Source organism: Mus caroli, chromosome 6, assembly GCF_900094665.2.
Source record: "Mus caroli chromosome 6, CAROLI_EIJ_v1.1, whole genome shotgun sequence".
Taxonomy (NCBI): domain Eukaryota; kingdom Metazoa; phylum Chordata; class Mammalia; order Rodentia; family Muridae; genus Mus; species Mus caroli.
Window position 1 is genome coordinate 20,715,414 of NC_034575.1, and position 12,669 is coordinate 20,728,082.

The 12,669-nt window shown below is 38.2% G+C and overlaps 1 protein-coding gene across 3 annotated transcripts in view; it reads right to left on the reverse strand.

Moving 5' to 3' along the window:
* Window positions 1–10,754: 10,754 nt before the first annotated feature.
* The window catches only part of Pot1 (protection of telomeres 1), a 68,363-nt gene continuing 66,448 nt past the window's right edge, over window positions 10,755–12,669 (reverse strand). For 2 of the 3 annotated variants that reach the window (XM_029478637.1, XM_029478636.1), the window contains one exon: window positions 10,755–11,636. In XM_029478637.1, coding sequence (XP_029334497.1) covers window positions 11,524–11,636 — 113 coding nt within the window. In that variant the 3' untranslated portion in view covers window positions 10,755–11,523. The remainder of the gene's footprint in view (window positions 11,637–12,669) is intronic. The other variant, XM_021164848.2, reaches the window with a different exon arrangement.

Here is a 12,669-nt window from a genome sequence, read left to right on the forward strand (position 1 = left end):
ACAAAATACAACACCTCTTCATGGTAAAAATATTGGAGAGATCAGGAATTTAAGGTCCATACATAAACATAATAAAAGCAACTTACTGCAAATCAACAGCCAATATCAAATTAAATGGAGACATACTTGAAACAACCCCACTGAAAACAGTGACAAGACAAGAATGCCAACTCTCCCCATATCTATTCAATATTGTATTCAAAGTGTTAACTAGAGAAATAAGACAACAAAAAGAGATCAAGGGGATACAAATTGGTAAAGAAGAAATAAAGGTATCACTATTTGCAGATAATATGATAGTATACATAAACAACCCCAAAAATTCTACCAGAAAACTTCTCCAGCTGATAAATTACTTCAGCAAAGTGGCCGGATATAAAATTAACTCAAATAAACCAGTAGCCTTCCTCTATACAAAGGACAAACAGGCTGAGAACGAAATTAGGGAAACAACTCCCTTCATAATAGCCACAAATAGTATAAAATATTTGGGGGTATCTCTAATTAAACAAGTGAAAGACCTATATTACAATAACTTCAAGTCTCTCAAGGAAGAAATCAAAGAAGATCTCAGAAAATAGAGATCTCCATCCTCATGGATTGGCAGAATTAACATAGTAAAAATGGCCATCCTACCAAAGGCAATCTAGATTTAATGCAGTCCCCATCAAAATCCCAAGACAATTCATTAAAGACATGGAAAGAGCAATTCTCAAACTCATCTGGAAAGGCAAAAAACAAAAAACAAAAAACAAAAAAACAGAATAGCAAAAACAATTCTTAACAATAAAAGAACAGCTGGGGGGAATCACCATCCCTGACCTCAAGCTTTACTACAGAGAAATAGTGATAAAAACTGCATGGTATTGGTACAGAGACAGACACATTGATCAATGAAATATAATTGAAGTACCAGAAATAAAACTACACACTTATGGATAATGGATCTTTGACAAAGATGTAAAAAATATACAATGAAAAAAAAAGCATCTTCAATAAATGGTACTGGTCTAACTGGCTTTCTGTATGTAGATAAATGAAAATAGACCCATATTTGTAACCTTGCACCACATTCAAGTCCAAGTGGATCAAGGTCCTCAACATAAAACCAGTTACATTCAATCTAATAGAAGAGAAAAGAGTCTTGAACTCATTGGCACAGGGGGAAATTTCCTAAACAGAACTCCAATGGCTTATGCTCTAAGATCAACAATTGATAAAGGGGACTTCATAAAACTGGAAAGCTTCTGTAAGGCAAAGGACATAGTTAATAAGACAAATTTGCCATGTACAAATTGGGAAAAAGACTTCATTAACCCCACATCAGATAGAGGGCTAATATCCAAAATATATAAACAACTCAAGTAGTTAACCACAAAAAAAAACCAAACAACCCAATAAAAAATGGGGTATAGAACTAAACTGAGAATTTACAACTGAAGAATCCTGAATGGCTGAGAAGCACCTAAAGAAATGTTCAAAGTACTTAGTGATCAGAGAAATGCAAATCAGAATGACTCTGAGATTCCACCTTACACCAATCAGAATGGCTAAGATAAAAACCGCAGGTGACAGCAAATGCTGGCGAGGATGTAGGGAAAGAGGAACACTCCTCCATTGCTGGTGGGATTGCAAATTGGTACAACCACTCTGGAAATCAATGTGGAGGTTCCTCAGAAAACTGGAAATAGATCTACCTGAAGACCCAGCTAATACCACTCTTGGGAATATACCCAAAAGATGCCCCACCATGCCACAGTGGCACATGTTAGACTATGTTCATAAGGATGTGGAGCTGTGGGAGGGTGCAGGGGGGGGTATGGAATGTAATATGGAGTGGAAAAAATAAATTAATTTTTCAAAAAAGAAATAATAATAATTTTAAAACATTATTAATTACAAAGTTATAAGGTTAAAAACACGGAAATAATGATGTGTTCTTATAAAAATCTCAAATTCCAAAAGTTGCTGGAAATAAGACATTTAGGAGAAACCACAACAGGTATCAAAACAAAACAACTACAGAATTCCTAGCTGAAATTACTTGGTTTGGGACATTGTAAGCAATGGGCTTCTTCCTCTCTGAACATGTTCATGAGAAATAGAAGATGGAAAATGAAAAATTGTAGTAATGGATCCACAAGTTAATTCAATTTTCATAAGCACACACATATCTTTTTAAGGAAAAATATGGAAAACTGTAGAGCAAACCAAAATGACTTCCTCTGGGATAACAGCTAAGTCGCTGAGTAACTTTATATATACTCTCTTGTCTAAAGCTCCCAATGGTATATATTACTTCTATCAACTATAACCATCTGTGGCTAGGAGTTGTGGTGGTGTGATTAGGAATGCCCCCCTCCCAACTCATATGTTTGAATGCTTGGCCTGTAAGGAGTGGCACTATTAGAGGGTATGATTTGGTTGGAGGAAGTGTGTTATTTTGGAGGTGGGCTTTGAGGTTTCCTACGTCCAAGTTATGCCTAGTGAAGCTCATAGTCATCCTCCTGTTGCCTGTGGATCATGATGGAGAACTCTCAGCTCCTACTCCAGCACCTTGTTTGCCTGTATGCTACCGTGCTTCTTGCCGCAGTGATAATGGAATACACCTCTGAACCTGTAAACCAGCTCCAATTACATGTTCTCCTTTATAAGAGTAGCTGTAGTCATGGTGTCTCTTCATAGCAATAAAACCCTCGTGACTTCAGGAGGACAAGATTTAGAATGTAGTTAGGCAATTACATTGGTCTAGCCAAGTAGTAGACATCCATTCTTTTTTAAGATCCAAGATCTTACCAGCACTAGGAACTTGACTTGTTTTCCAGGACCAGGCATGATTTCTCTCCCTGTTGACAGGCTCTAAGTTCAATTGGAGGAGCTGTTGGTTACTAATGACATGTAGACACCACTATTGCACTTTTATAGGTATTTTACCATGCTGTTTTGTTTTATAGTCATCACAGCTGGGTAGGACTATCAGTTTCTTACCTCCCTTGGCAGTTTGCATAGTATTTTTTGATATCATGGAAGCTTGAATACAGAAAGGAGGCTTTCAGCTTAGATTCAGCTCAAATAATATGAGCCATTTACCCTCCCTTGGTTGAGTTCTTCAACAATTGGAGCTTATTTTCAACTTCTGAGCAACAGCAATTGGTAATAATGTACTGGGAGTCAGCTGGACTGCCCTGTCCTCAAAAGGATGTTTCCTACATGCCTGGTGCTGGGGTTCTGTTAGTCCATGGTTCTTGTGGGAAGCACTGTCTACTCAAGAGGCACAATTTCTTTTAAAATTCATACATTATTTACATACTTATATATATATTGACTTATATGCATTATACATAATTTTAGGTAAATATAAAACAATCTTGTCTTTCCTTATTCCCAGAGGTAAGGGTAGTTATTACAGTACACAATAAAGACATTTCTGCTTACAGCAAATATATACTATCAGAAAAAAAAAAAACAACACAAAAAATACAATACAGAGATCAAAAGATTATGGAGAGCCTAGCCCCTCTGATATATCTACATCACAACTCCTGCTTCTATGCCTTAAACATAACACAGAAAGAAGAGCCAGAGCACTGGGAAGTCTGTTATATCAGTCTTTCCAAGAAATGGTTTCATTAAGAAGACCAGAACAATGGCAATCATCAACAGATACACTAATGCAGATGGGGAAAATCCCATGGGGCCCTAGGCCTAGATCAAGAACTACAGGCAACTAATGACTGCTGAGAGAACAGAATTAGCCTCTCCCAGGGATAAGTCCATAATTGGTTATCTAAGACAATGAGCTTATCCCTGATATTATACACACACACACACACACACACACACACACACACACACACACACAACATAAAAAGACTCAGCAGGTTATATTTATACATGTGTGTATATACAACATTCACTGTGCAAGGGTAACAGGCCCCTAGACTTTAGTAGTTCTTCAGATTGTAGCATGATGAGAACTGACTGCATGATGGGTGGATTATTCAGGCTATAAAACTCAGTGCATAGACAGTACCACCTGCCAAAACAAAAATAAAAGGCCTAATCCATCAAACCGCATAGTTCTAGGAAGTCTCTAAATGTACTAACCTTGCATTTTGGCTTCTGTAGTTCTGTTTCTGGCTAATTGCTCTTTGTTAACAGTGTGTCAATGTAAGGTGTCATTTCCCCCCCAGAAAGGATCTAGGGGGTACATTAAGATCCCAAACACCCAGTGCACTCGCCTGTGCACTTTCTATTGGCTTAAACCTGTAGCTGAATGGTCTTCTCTGGTGTATACCTCAAAACACAAGGTGATCTAGAATTAAAGAAACGGTATGCACATGGAAATGTTACAGTATTCTGGCATTCACAGTTCTCTCAAAGAAGTGTAACCAAGGGAGGCCAATCAAATAAAGTGGGAGCAAGTGCACACCTCCAGGCTTTAAAGCACATTCTTTCTGTCATAGAAACAGACCAATGCAAGAGAAGAAAAACAATGTCATGGTGTCTACACAGATGTTACAGAGACTGAAAATTGAGTCAGATACTGTAAATAAACTGTTTACTTAAATTTGCATAATGTTAAATCAAAACAAAGATTCTAGCGACATGCACATAAAGGATCAATAGCCAGCAGAAGTATAATGAATTACCATCCAATTGCTCTAGAAATGAAAATTTTCCAATGTCTGTTCCTGATAAAGGGTCATAGGCATGTGCCACCTTTAGATAAACACTTTGTGTTGATGAAACTTTTGTCCAAAACTGAAAAGAAAACTCACAATAAACAAAGAAATCACAGCAATGTGAGCTTATTTAAAGGCAAGAGAAAGCACAGCTGTTTTATTGAGAGAAACAGTTCAGAGAAAAGATTCCCTTTGTAAACCTGAAGGTACAACATGACATACTTGGAGTGACATTGTAGTACATGATCCTCTGGTTGCTTCCTGAAGGCAGAAGAAATGTTCTACTTACTCCCGAATCACTAAAGCGTCACCAATTTTAAACATATTTGCTTGACGAATATTTTAAACCAAGAGTTAATAGGTTCTGAACAACAGCATCAATTTCTCACTATACCCCAAAAGCTGATAAGTTAGGAAACGGGGAAAATGGGAACTAGGAGTAGAAAAGCATCAACATACAAAAGAACTGGAGTTTAAGACTACTATAAGGAGGGGAGATGTTAGAACCTTCTATAGTGCTAGAAAACACACTGGTTTACTTGACAATTTACCTCAGCTGTTTAAAGTAGGACTTAGGCCATATTCATCTCAGAGTCCAGGTTGTGGTGGCTACCGGTACAGATCACCTGAACTCAGCACATGACTAGCATTCAGAACACATGACCAAGTTGCCCTTTCAGTCAAGATTTAGTCTTCTTGTCAGATTAAATAGTTGTTAGGTTCAAATACGTACTTGGATTTGAATACAATACTTAGTATGCAGTCAGTACCAAATATCTGGAATATAGGCTTTTTTTTTTTTTTTTTTTTTTTTTGCTGAGTTAGAGTTCTGTTATTGTGCCAAAATACCTGTGATGATAACTTAAAGGAGGAAATATTGATTTTGGCTGGGCCTTAGAAGTTTCAGTCCATAGTCACTTGGCCTCTGTAGTTTAAGACCTATGCTGTGTACTGCATAGGATGCCAGTTCACCTCACAGCAGGAGAATGCAAAGAGTAAAGAAAAGCAGAAGTCAGGCTGCCAAATTCCCTTCCAGGACACAGACTATACAATCTAACTTCCTTCTATAAACTTCACCCCTTAATGTTTCTACAACCTCCTAGTGATGCCATAGCCCACTCAACATGCCTTTAATATGTGGTCCCTTGGAATATTCATGATTCAAGCCATAGCACCCCACTCAACACCTGCAAATTAATAAACCTTTCAAAATGTGTGCACTTATTTTAAGCTACACAGATCTGCTATCTCTTAGTTTTTAGCAAATAACCTAATACAATATAGCTAAAGCATAAGACAAGGACTTTGAAACAGCAATTATGAATATGTAGAAAGATCTTAAAGAGGATATGAATAGGTCCCTTGGTATTGCAAACTTTATATGCCCTAGTACAGGGGGATGCCAGGGCCAAGAAGCAGGAGTGGGTGGGTAGGGGAGCAGGGTAGGGGGGAGGGAATAGGGAACTTTCGGGGTAGCATTTGAAATTTGAAATGTATATAAAGAAAATATCTAATTAAAAAAAAGAAAGAAAGCTTTCTCAAAATTAAAAAAAGTCTGTAAAAACCACCTTTGAATGAAATAATAGTTTGACATGATAGTAGAATTTAGTAAAGAAATAGCATTATTAAAAAAACACAAAATGAAATAAAACTGGAATAATACATTTGAGAAATTAATCAATCAATCAAACAAACAAACAAACAAAAACCCAGATTTTTTTTTTTTCCTTAACCAAAAGATGGAAAGAGATGGAAAAGAAAGTCTCAGGTGTTCAAAACAAGGTAAAAAAGTTGACACTGCAGTCAAAGAAAACACTAACCCTAAAAAATCCAGGCACAAAACATCCAGGAAATTTGGGACACTATGACCATGAATTTAAGAATAAAAAAATAATACAGGGAGGAGAAGAATCCAGGTCAAAGGTACAGGAAACATTTTCAACAAAACAATAGAAGGAAATTTCGCCAATCTAAAGAAGTGTCTATCAAAAGTACAAGAAGTATAGAAAATGAACTGAACCAGAAAAGAAATTGCCTATATTATTTCATAATCAAAATACTCCACTTATGGAACAAAGGAAAAATATTAAAAGCTGCAAGAAAAAAAAAGGATGAATAACATATAAAGCAGACCCATCAGAATAGCACCTGACTTCTTTTTCTTTTTAATTAGGTATTTTCTTCATTTACATTTCCAATGCTATCCCAAAAGTCCCTCATGCCCTCACCCCCTCCCCTACCCACCCACTCTCACTTCTTGGCCCTGGCGTTCCCCTGTACTGAGGCATATAAAGTTTGCAAGACCAATGGGCCTCTCTTTCCACTGATGGCCGACTAGGCCATCTTCTGAAACATATGCAGCTAGAGACACGAGCTCTGGGGGGTAACTGAAAGCAGAAAGGCCTTGGCAGGGTTTGACAAACTCTAAGGGACCATAGATGCTAGCTAAGACCATATCCTCAAAATCTTTCAGTCACAATTGATGAAGAAAGAAAAACATTCCAAGATAACAGTACATTAAGCAGTATCTATATACAAATCCTGTTTTACAGAAGGCAATACAAAGAAAACTTCAGTCTGATAAGGTTAATAGCATCCAAGACTAAACAGGGAATAAATAATCCTGGACCAGTGAATAAAGAGGGGTGAAAATCCCACTCAGCAATAAAATAACAGAATCAATAAATAGTATTTATTCGTAACTTTCCATATTAGTGGTCTTAACTTCCTAGTAAAAAGACACAAACTAAAAGACTGAATTAGAAAACAGGATCAATCTTGCTGCTACATCCAAGAAATATAACTTATCAATAAGAATAGACATCACCTCAGGATAAAATGATGAAAAAAAGTTATTCCAAGGCTCTCTCTCCTACCTAGTCATCACAGAGTAAGTAGTCCTGTTCTGCCACATGTTGCCACAGTGCAGTTCTACCTACCCATGACAGGAAACATGAAGTCACATGAACCTCTGAGACCGCATCTCAGCATTTCCTCAGCTGTCTGTCAAAAGTGCTATACAATAATATCTGAATAACAAAAACTCAAACGACTCAGCAACAAAAAAATGGATAGATAATTGATTGGGAAAGGAGGCAGAGAGGGGGGAGAAATAGGAAGAAGGAAGAGGACGATAAAGGAGGAGAATGAAGGAGGAGGAGGAGGAAAAAGAGGGGAAGAAGGGAGTGGTGTATTAGAAAGACTTACAAGTTGTAGTCCAGCTAGTTCAAGGATGGCTGTATACCTACAGAAGGTTTAAGAACCCAGTAGTTATGCAGCCCACAGGTTGAACGTCTCAGCTGGTCTTCAGTGTATGTCAGAATCCCAAAGAAACTCCAATCCAAATAGATCAATACTTATCATCCTGCACCTAACTCAACTCTCAATGGCTCAAAGACTTCAACAAAAAAACCAGATACACTGAACCCGATAGAAAAGAAAATGGAGAATAGCTTTGCACTCACTAACACAGGAAAAGACTTTCTGAACAGCACACTATTAGCACAGATAGGCACTAAGATCAACAATACATGGGGTCCTCATGAAACTAAAAAGCCTCTATATGACAAAGGATCATCATTTGTACAAAGCAGCAGGTTGCCAAATAAGAAAATGCCTTTATCAATTATGCATCCAATAGGATAATATCTAAAATATATATAGAACTAAAAGTCCAACCAAACAAAACCCAAAACAACAACAAAACTGAGCAAGAAAGCAAATATCCCAATAGAAAAAAGAAGGTACAGAACTAAACAGGCTTCTCAAAAACTAACTAATGGCGAAGAAACACTAGTGGTCACAGTATTGGATTGAATTCTGCATGCTACTAGAGGAAGAAGGTAAACACCAACTCAGCTACAAACTCTAGGGTCTACAACCATGACCTGCTTCATGATACACTGGCACAATACTGGAACAAACATCATGGGGGAAAACCACTATGATTGGATTCATGGCCCACTCAATGAGATGGAACCTATTTATGCTTAACAGTGTGCTTTGTTGGCCAAGAACCTGAGACTCACTAGGACATGGGCCCAGGGAAAACCAAATACTACTGTTCTGATAAAGGTGCATAGCAATAAAATGACCCCTAACATTCCCCTCTACCCATGTGTATTAGTCAGTGTTCCCTAGAGTAACAGAACTTATAGATATCTTAATCCTTTTTCTTTCTCTGAAGCAAATTTATGAGAATGACTTACATGCTGTGCTACAGCTAATTCAATAATGGCTGGTTGGGACTAGAAAGTACAAGAATCCAGTAGCTATTCAGTCTACAAGGCTGGGTATCTCAGCTGGTCTTCAATACATTTTGGTATCCTAAAGAAGTGACCTCTAATGCTAATGAAGGAATGGACTTGTTAGCAAGGCATGGTTAAACAGGCAATGAACAAGTCTTCTTCCATGTCCTTATACAGGCTTCCAGCAGGCATGGCCCAGATTAAATTTCGATCAAAGATGTGCTGTCTTGATTCAAGATCCAGATTAAAGGAATGTCTTTCCCTAGTTTTAAAGACCTGGAATAAAATCCTGTCTTCCTACCTCAAAGATTCGAAGTAAATCTTCCTTTTTCAAATTAAGCAACAATCCTAGGTATGTCCTTCATATTTTGAGTTTTAGTTCCGGATGTAGTCAACTTGCCAACCAAGAATAACCATCACATCACTGATTAGTGCCTCACTTGGTCATCATCAGAGATTCTTCTTGCAGTACATGGAAACTAAGGCAAAATTCCCAACTGGATAGAATACGAAGTGTGGAGTATTTTGGAACACTTAGTCAGTCCTAAATTGGATGTTTTCTTTTCTTTCCTTCTCTGTGAGCCTATGTGAATCCTGCTTAGTGATTTAAGTGGGCCGTGTTTTCCTTCATCTCCTCTGACTCCTATAGTCTTTCATCATCATCTTCCATGCGGTTCTCTGAACTCAGAGGGGAGGAATCCTGATGGAGACCTCCAATTTAGACTCTTGCAGAAAAATGTCTGACTGTGGGTCTCTGCCCCTGCTCCCATCAGCTGCTGAAAGAAGTCTCTCTGAGGGAAATGGAGGGGGAGTGGATCTGAGAGAGACAGGACGTAGGAGAGAGCTGGGAGGAATGGAGGCGGGGCTACATTAGGAAATATTGTGTTAGAGATGAATCTATCTTTCAAAAAAAATGAAGAAAAAGAAAACATCCCATTAAGACTCCAAATCATTGAAGGATCTATGTGTATAGGAGAATATTATTACAAATGATGTCATTGATTCTCCCCTCCCACCCCCCTATTATGTTTGGGTCTACCTTAGGTCTTTGGACTATCCAGTCTCCAGTTCTTGACCATCCAGGCAGTATATACCATGGGCTGTCTCTTGTGGCATGGATCTCAAGTTAAAGAAGACGTTAGTTGGCCACTCCCACAAGGATGGGCTCCTTAAATAGGATGTTTTTATCAAACCTCTCTCCTAAAGGCTCATGGAATTATACAGAAGAAGAAGCAGAAAGACTGTGAGAGCCAGTGGGAACAGAGGACACTAAGGAAACAAGGTCTTGTAGACATCACAGGACAAACACACACATGAGATCTGATACCACCTGCATGTACAAGGCCTATTCAAGTCAGACAGAGTCTCAGTGCTCAGCAGAACTGGATATGGGCTCCCAACCATAACCAAGAAGCTATTTTCAATTGGTAACCACTGGCAAAGATACACCTAGCTTTCTCCAGTGGAGTCTAACTAGTAACAGTAACCTAGAAAGAAATGGTCAATAAAAACCAAACTCAATGGTATTTTGTAGACATTTTGGTTTCATATTGCTTTATTTGGGAATCCCCCCTCCCCACTCTTTTGTCATATGGGACTTTTGCTTGTATGTTATGGTTTCTGATTTTGTTTCACAGATTGTTTTTGTATGTGCATGTGGTTTTTTTATGGTTTGTTTTCTTTATCTGTTTGTTTTCTAAAGAGAGAAAAAGAACATGTGTAGAGTTGGGTGTGTAGAAAGTATCTGGAAGATGTTAAGGAACAGAAAATTCATCAAACTATATTGTACAAAATATTTCTTCTTCAAAAATAAAAGCCCATGTAAATTGATAAATACTGTTGAACAAAATGCAGAACATTCAATTGTGCTAACACCTCAATAATGCAATACGGGAATACTTTACATAAGACTACCAAAAAAGAGAAGATACAGATGATTCACACACACACAAATCATAAATCTCATCACTTTATTCACTGGTGGGCAATGAAGCATCTTCTACTGTTGTAGAGAAATACTGAAGGTCAGGCATACTCTTTGGTTCACAGAGCTACACTTACGCTAAAGTGGGCGACCAGAGCACCCAAATAAACCATACGTCTTCTGAAAGTACATCAGTACAGCCAGGCTCACAGAGACAAGCATCTGTTCAACTGGCACTCAATTAACCTGATACTCATGTGTGGATGCAGAGGGAGAATCCGTTCAGAAGTTGCTAAGCAGATTCTTCGGTATAAAAAACAAAACAAAACAAACAACAACAACAACAAAAAAAAACAAACATCAAACAGCACAGAAGTAAAATCAGCTCCCAGGGTTTTATAAATGAGAGCCAAGAAAGCCTGGTTCTCCCCAACCAGTGCTGCCTCATTTTGTACCTCCCAGGACATGATAAGCAACAAGGGATTTTTGACATGTTCACAAGACAGCATAAATAACAATAAAATATTTTTCTGTACAAATTACTAAACTAGAGTGAAAAAGAATAAAACACTTTTTCACAATAGCAAAATGTCTGCTGGGAATCTCAAAGAGTCATGATCTTTTCTAAAACTGCAAAATCCCATACACACTGCACTCAATGGCAGTACTAGACAACATTTTCTGCAACTGTAGTGTCAAAAATCTGGTAGCAAATTCGTCGCTCTGTTCCGATGGTGACATTGTAGGACTTGAGGAGGCACTCTAGCCATGGGTATGCATCTACAGACAAAAGGAAACATCACTTAGATAGTTAACTAAGCACAGAACTTGTAATGCTGACTGATTTTAATTTTTTCTAAGGAACAGATAGATGAAAGTAATTAGGATTATAGAACACCCAACAGCAGAAGACAGCTGTCATAATTCCCCCTCGGCCACATCCCAACCTTTCAGTGCTGACTGCTTAGTGGCCTCCCCTCACTTTTCCTTGATGAGTTGGAAAGAAAATGGAACCTGAAGTTCAGGTCAAATCAGCCTGGGTGTTACCATGTGACCTGCCCTGTAGGAAGCAGCTATGGACCCCCACCATACTGGCAGCAGTGGTGCTACCCCTACACTCTGAACATAGTTGACTCATTTCTAACATCAACAGAAGGTTCAGGACACTCTGAGCAGCATCTGGTATGGCCCTAAAGTCAACAAGGATAAAGTGTAAGACACTTCTGTGCATGGCTGTTGGAACTGTACATGGTAGAGACATGGAATCCTTGGCCCCAGAAGGCCATGGTGGCAGTCATATCTGCTACAACTTGGCCTTGGCAGGAGCATGGTGACAGCCAGTGTTTGGGCAGAAACAACTACAGCTCATCAATTTTGCAAAGTAAAAATTTAAAATCCAGAAGTCCATTAACATGGAAAAGAAAACTCGTCAATAAGTCAAACAAGACAAATGCAGATTATTTTTAGGACATGGTTTGTATAGAAATTGCATCCATTTTGTATCATTACAGCTTCAATGTCTGTATGCTCTATGTGTAAAGTCAGAGTCAAATGTAGGGTGACCAAAACTGCTATATTTTTATTGTATTTCAAACTATTTTAAAACACCATTATTTTTATTTATCTCAGCCACTTCACACCAAAATATGGGCAACAGTTATTTTTCACAACCGGACTCACACTTGGCTTACTTCCAGGCTACATATTTGAAACATACTAGGTATTTTTCCAAGAAAACAGAGAGAGAGAGAGAGAGAGAGAGAGAGAGAGAGAGAGAGAGAGAGAGAGAGAGAGAGAGAGAGAGAGAGAGAGA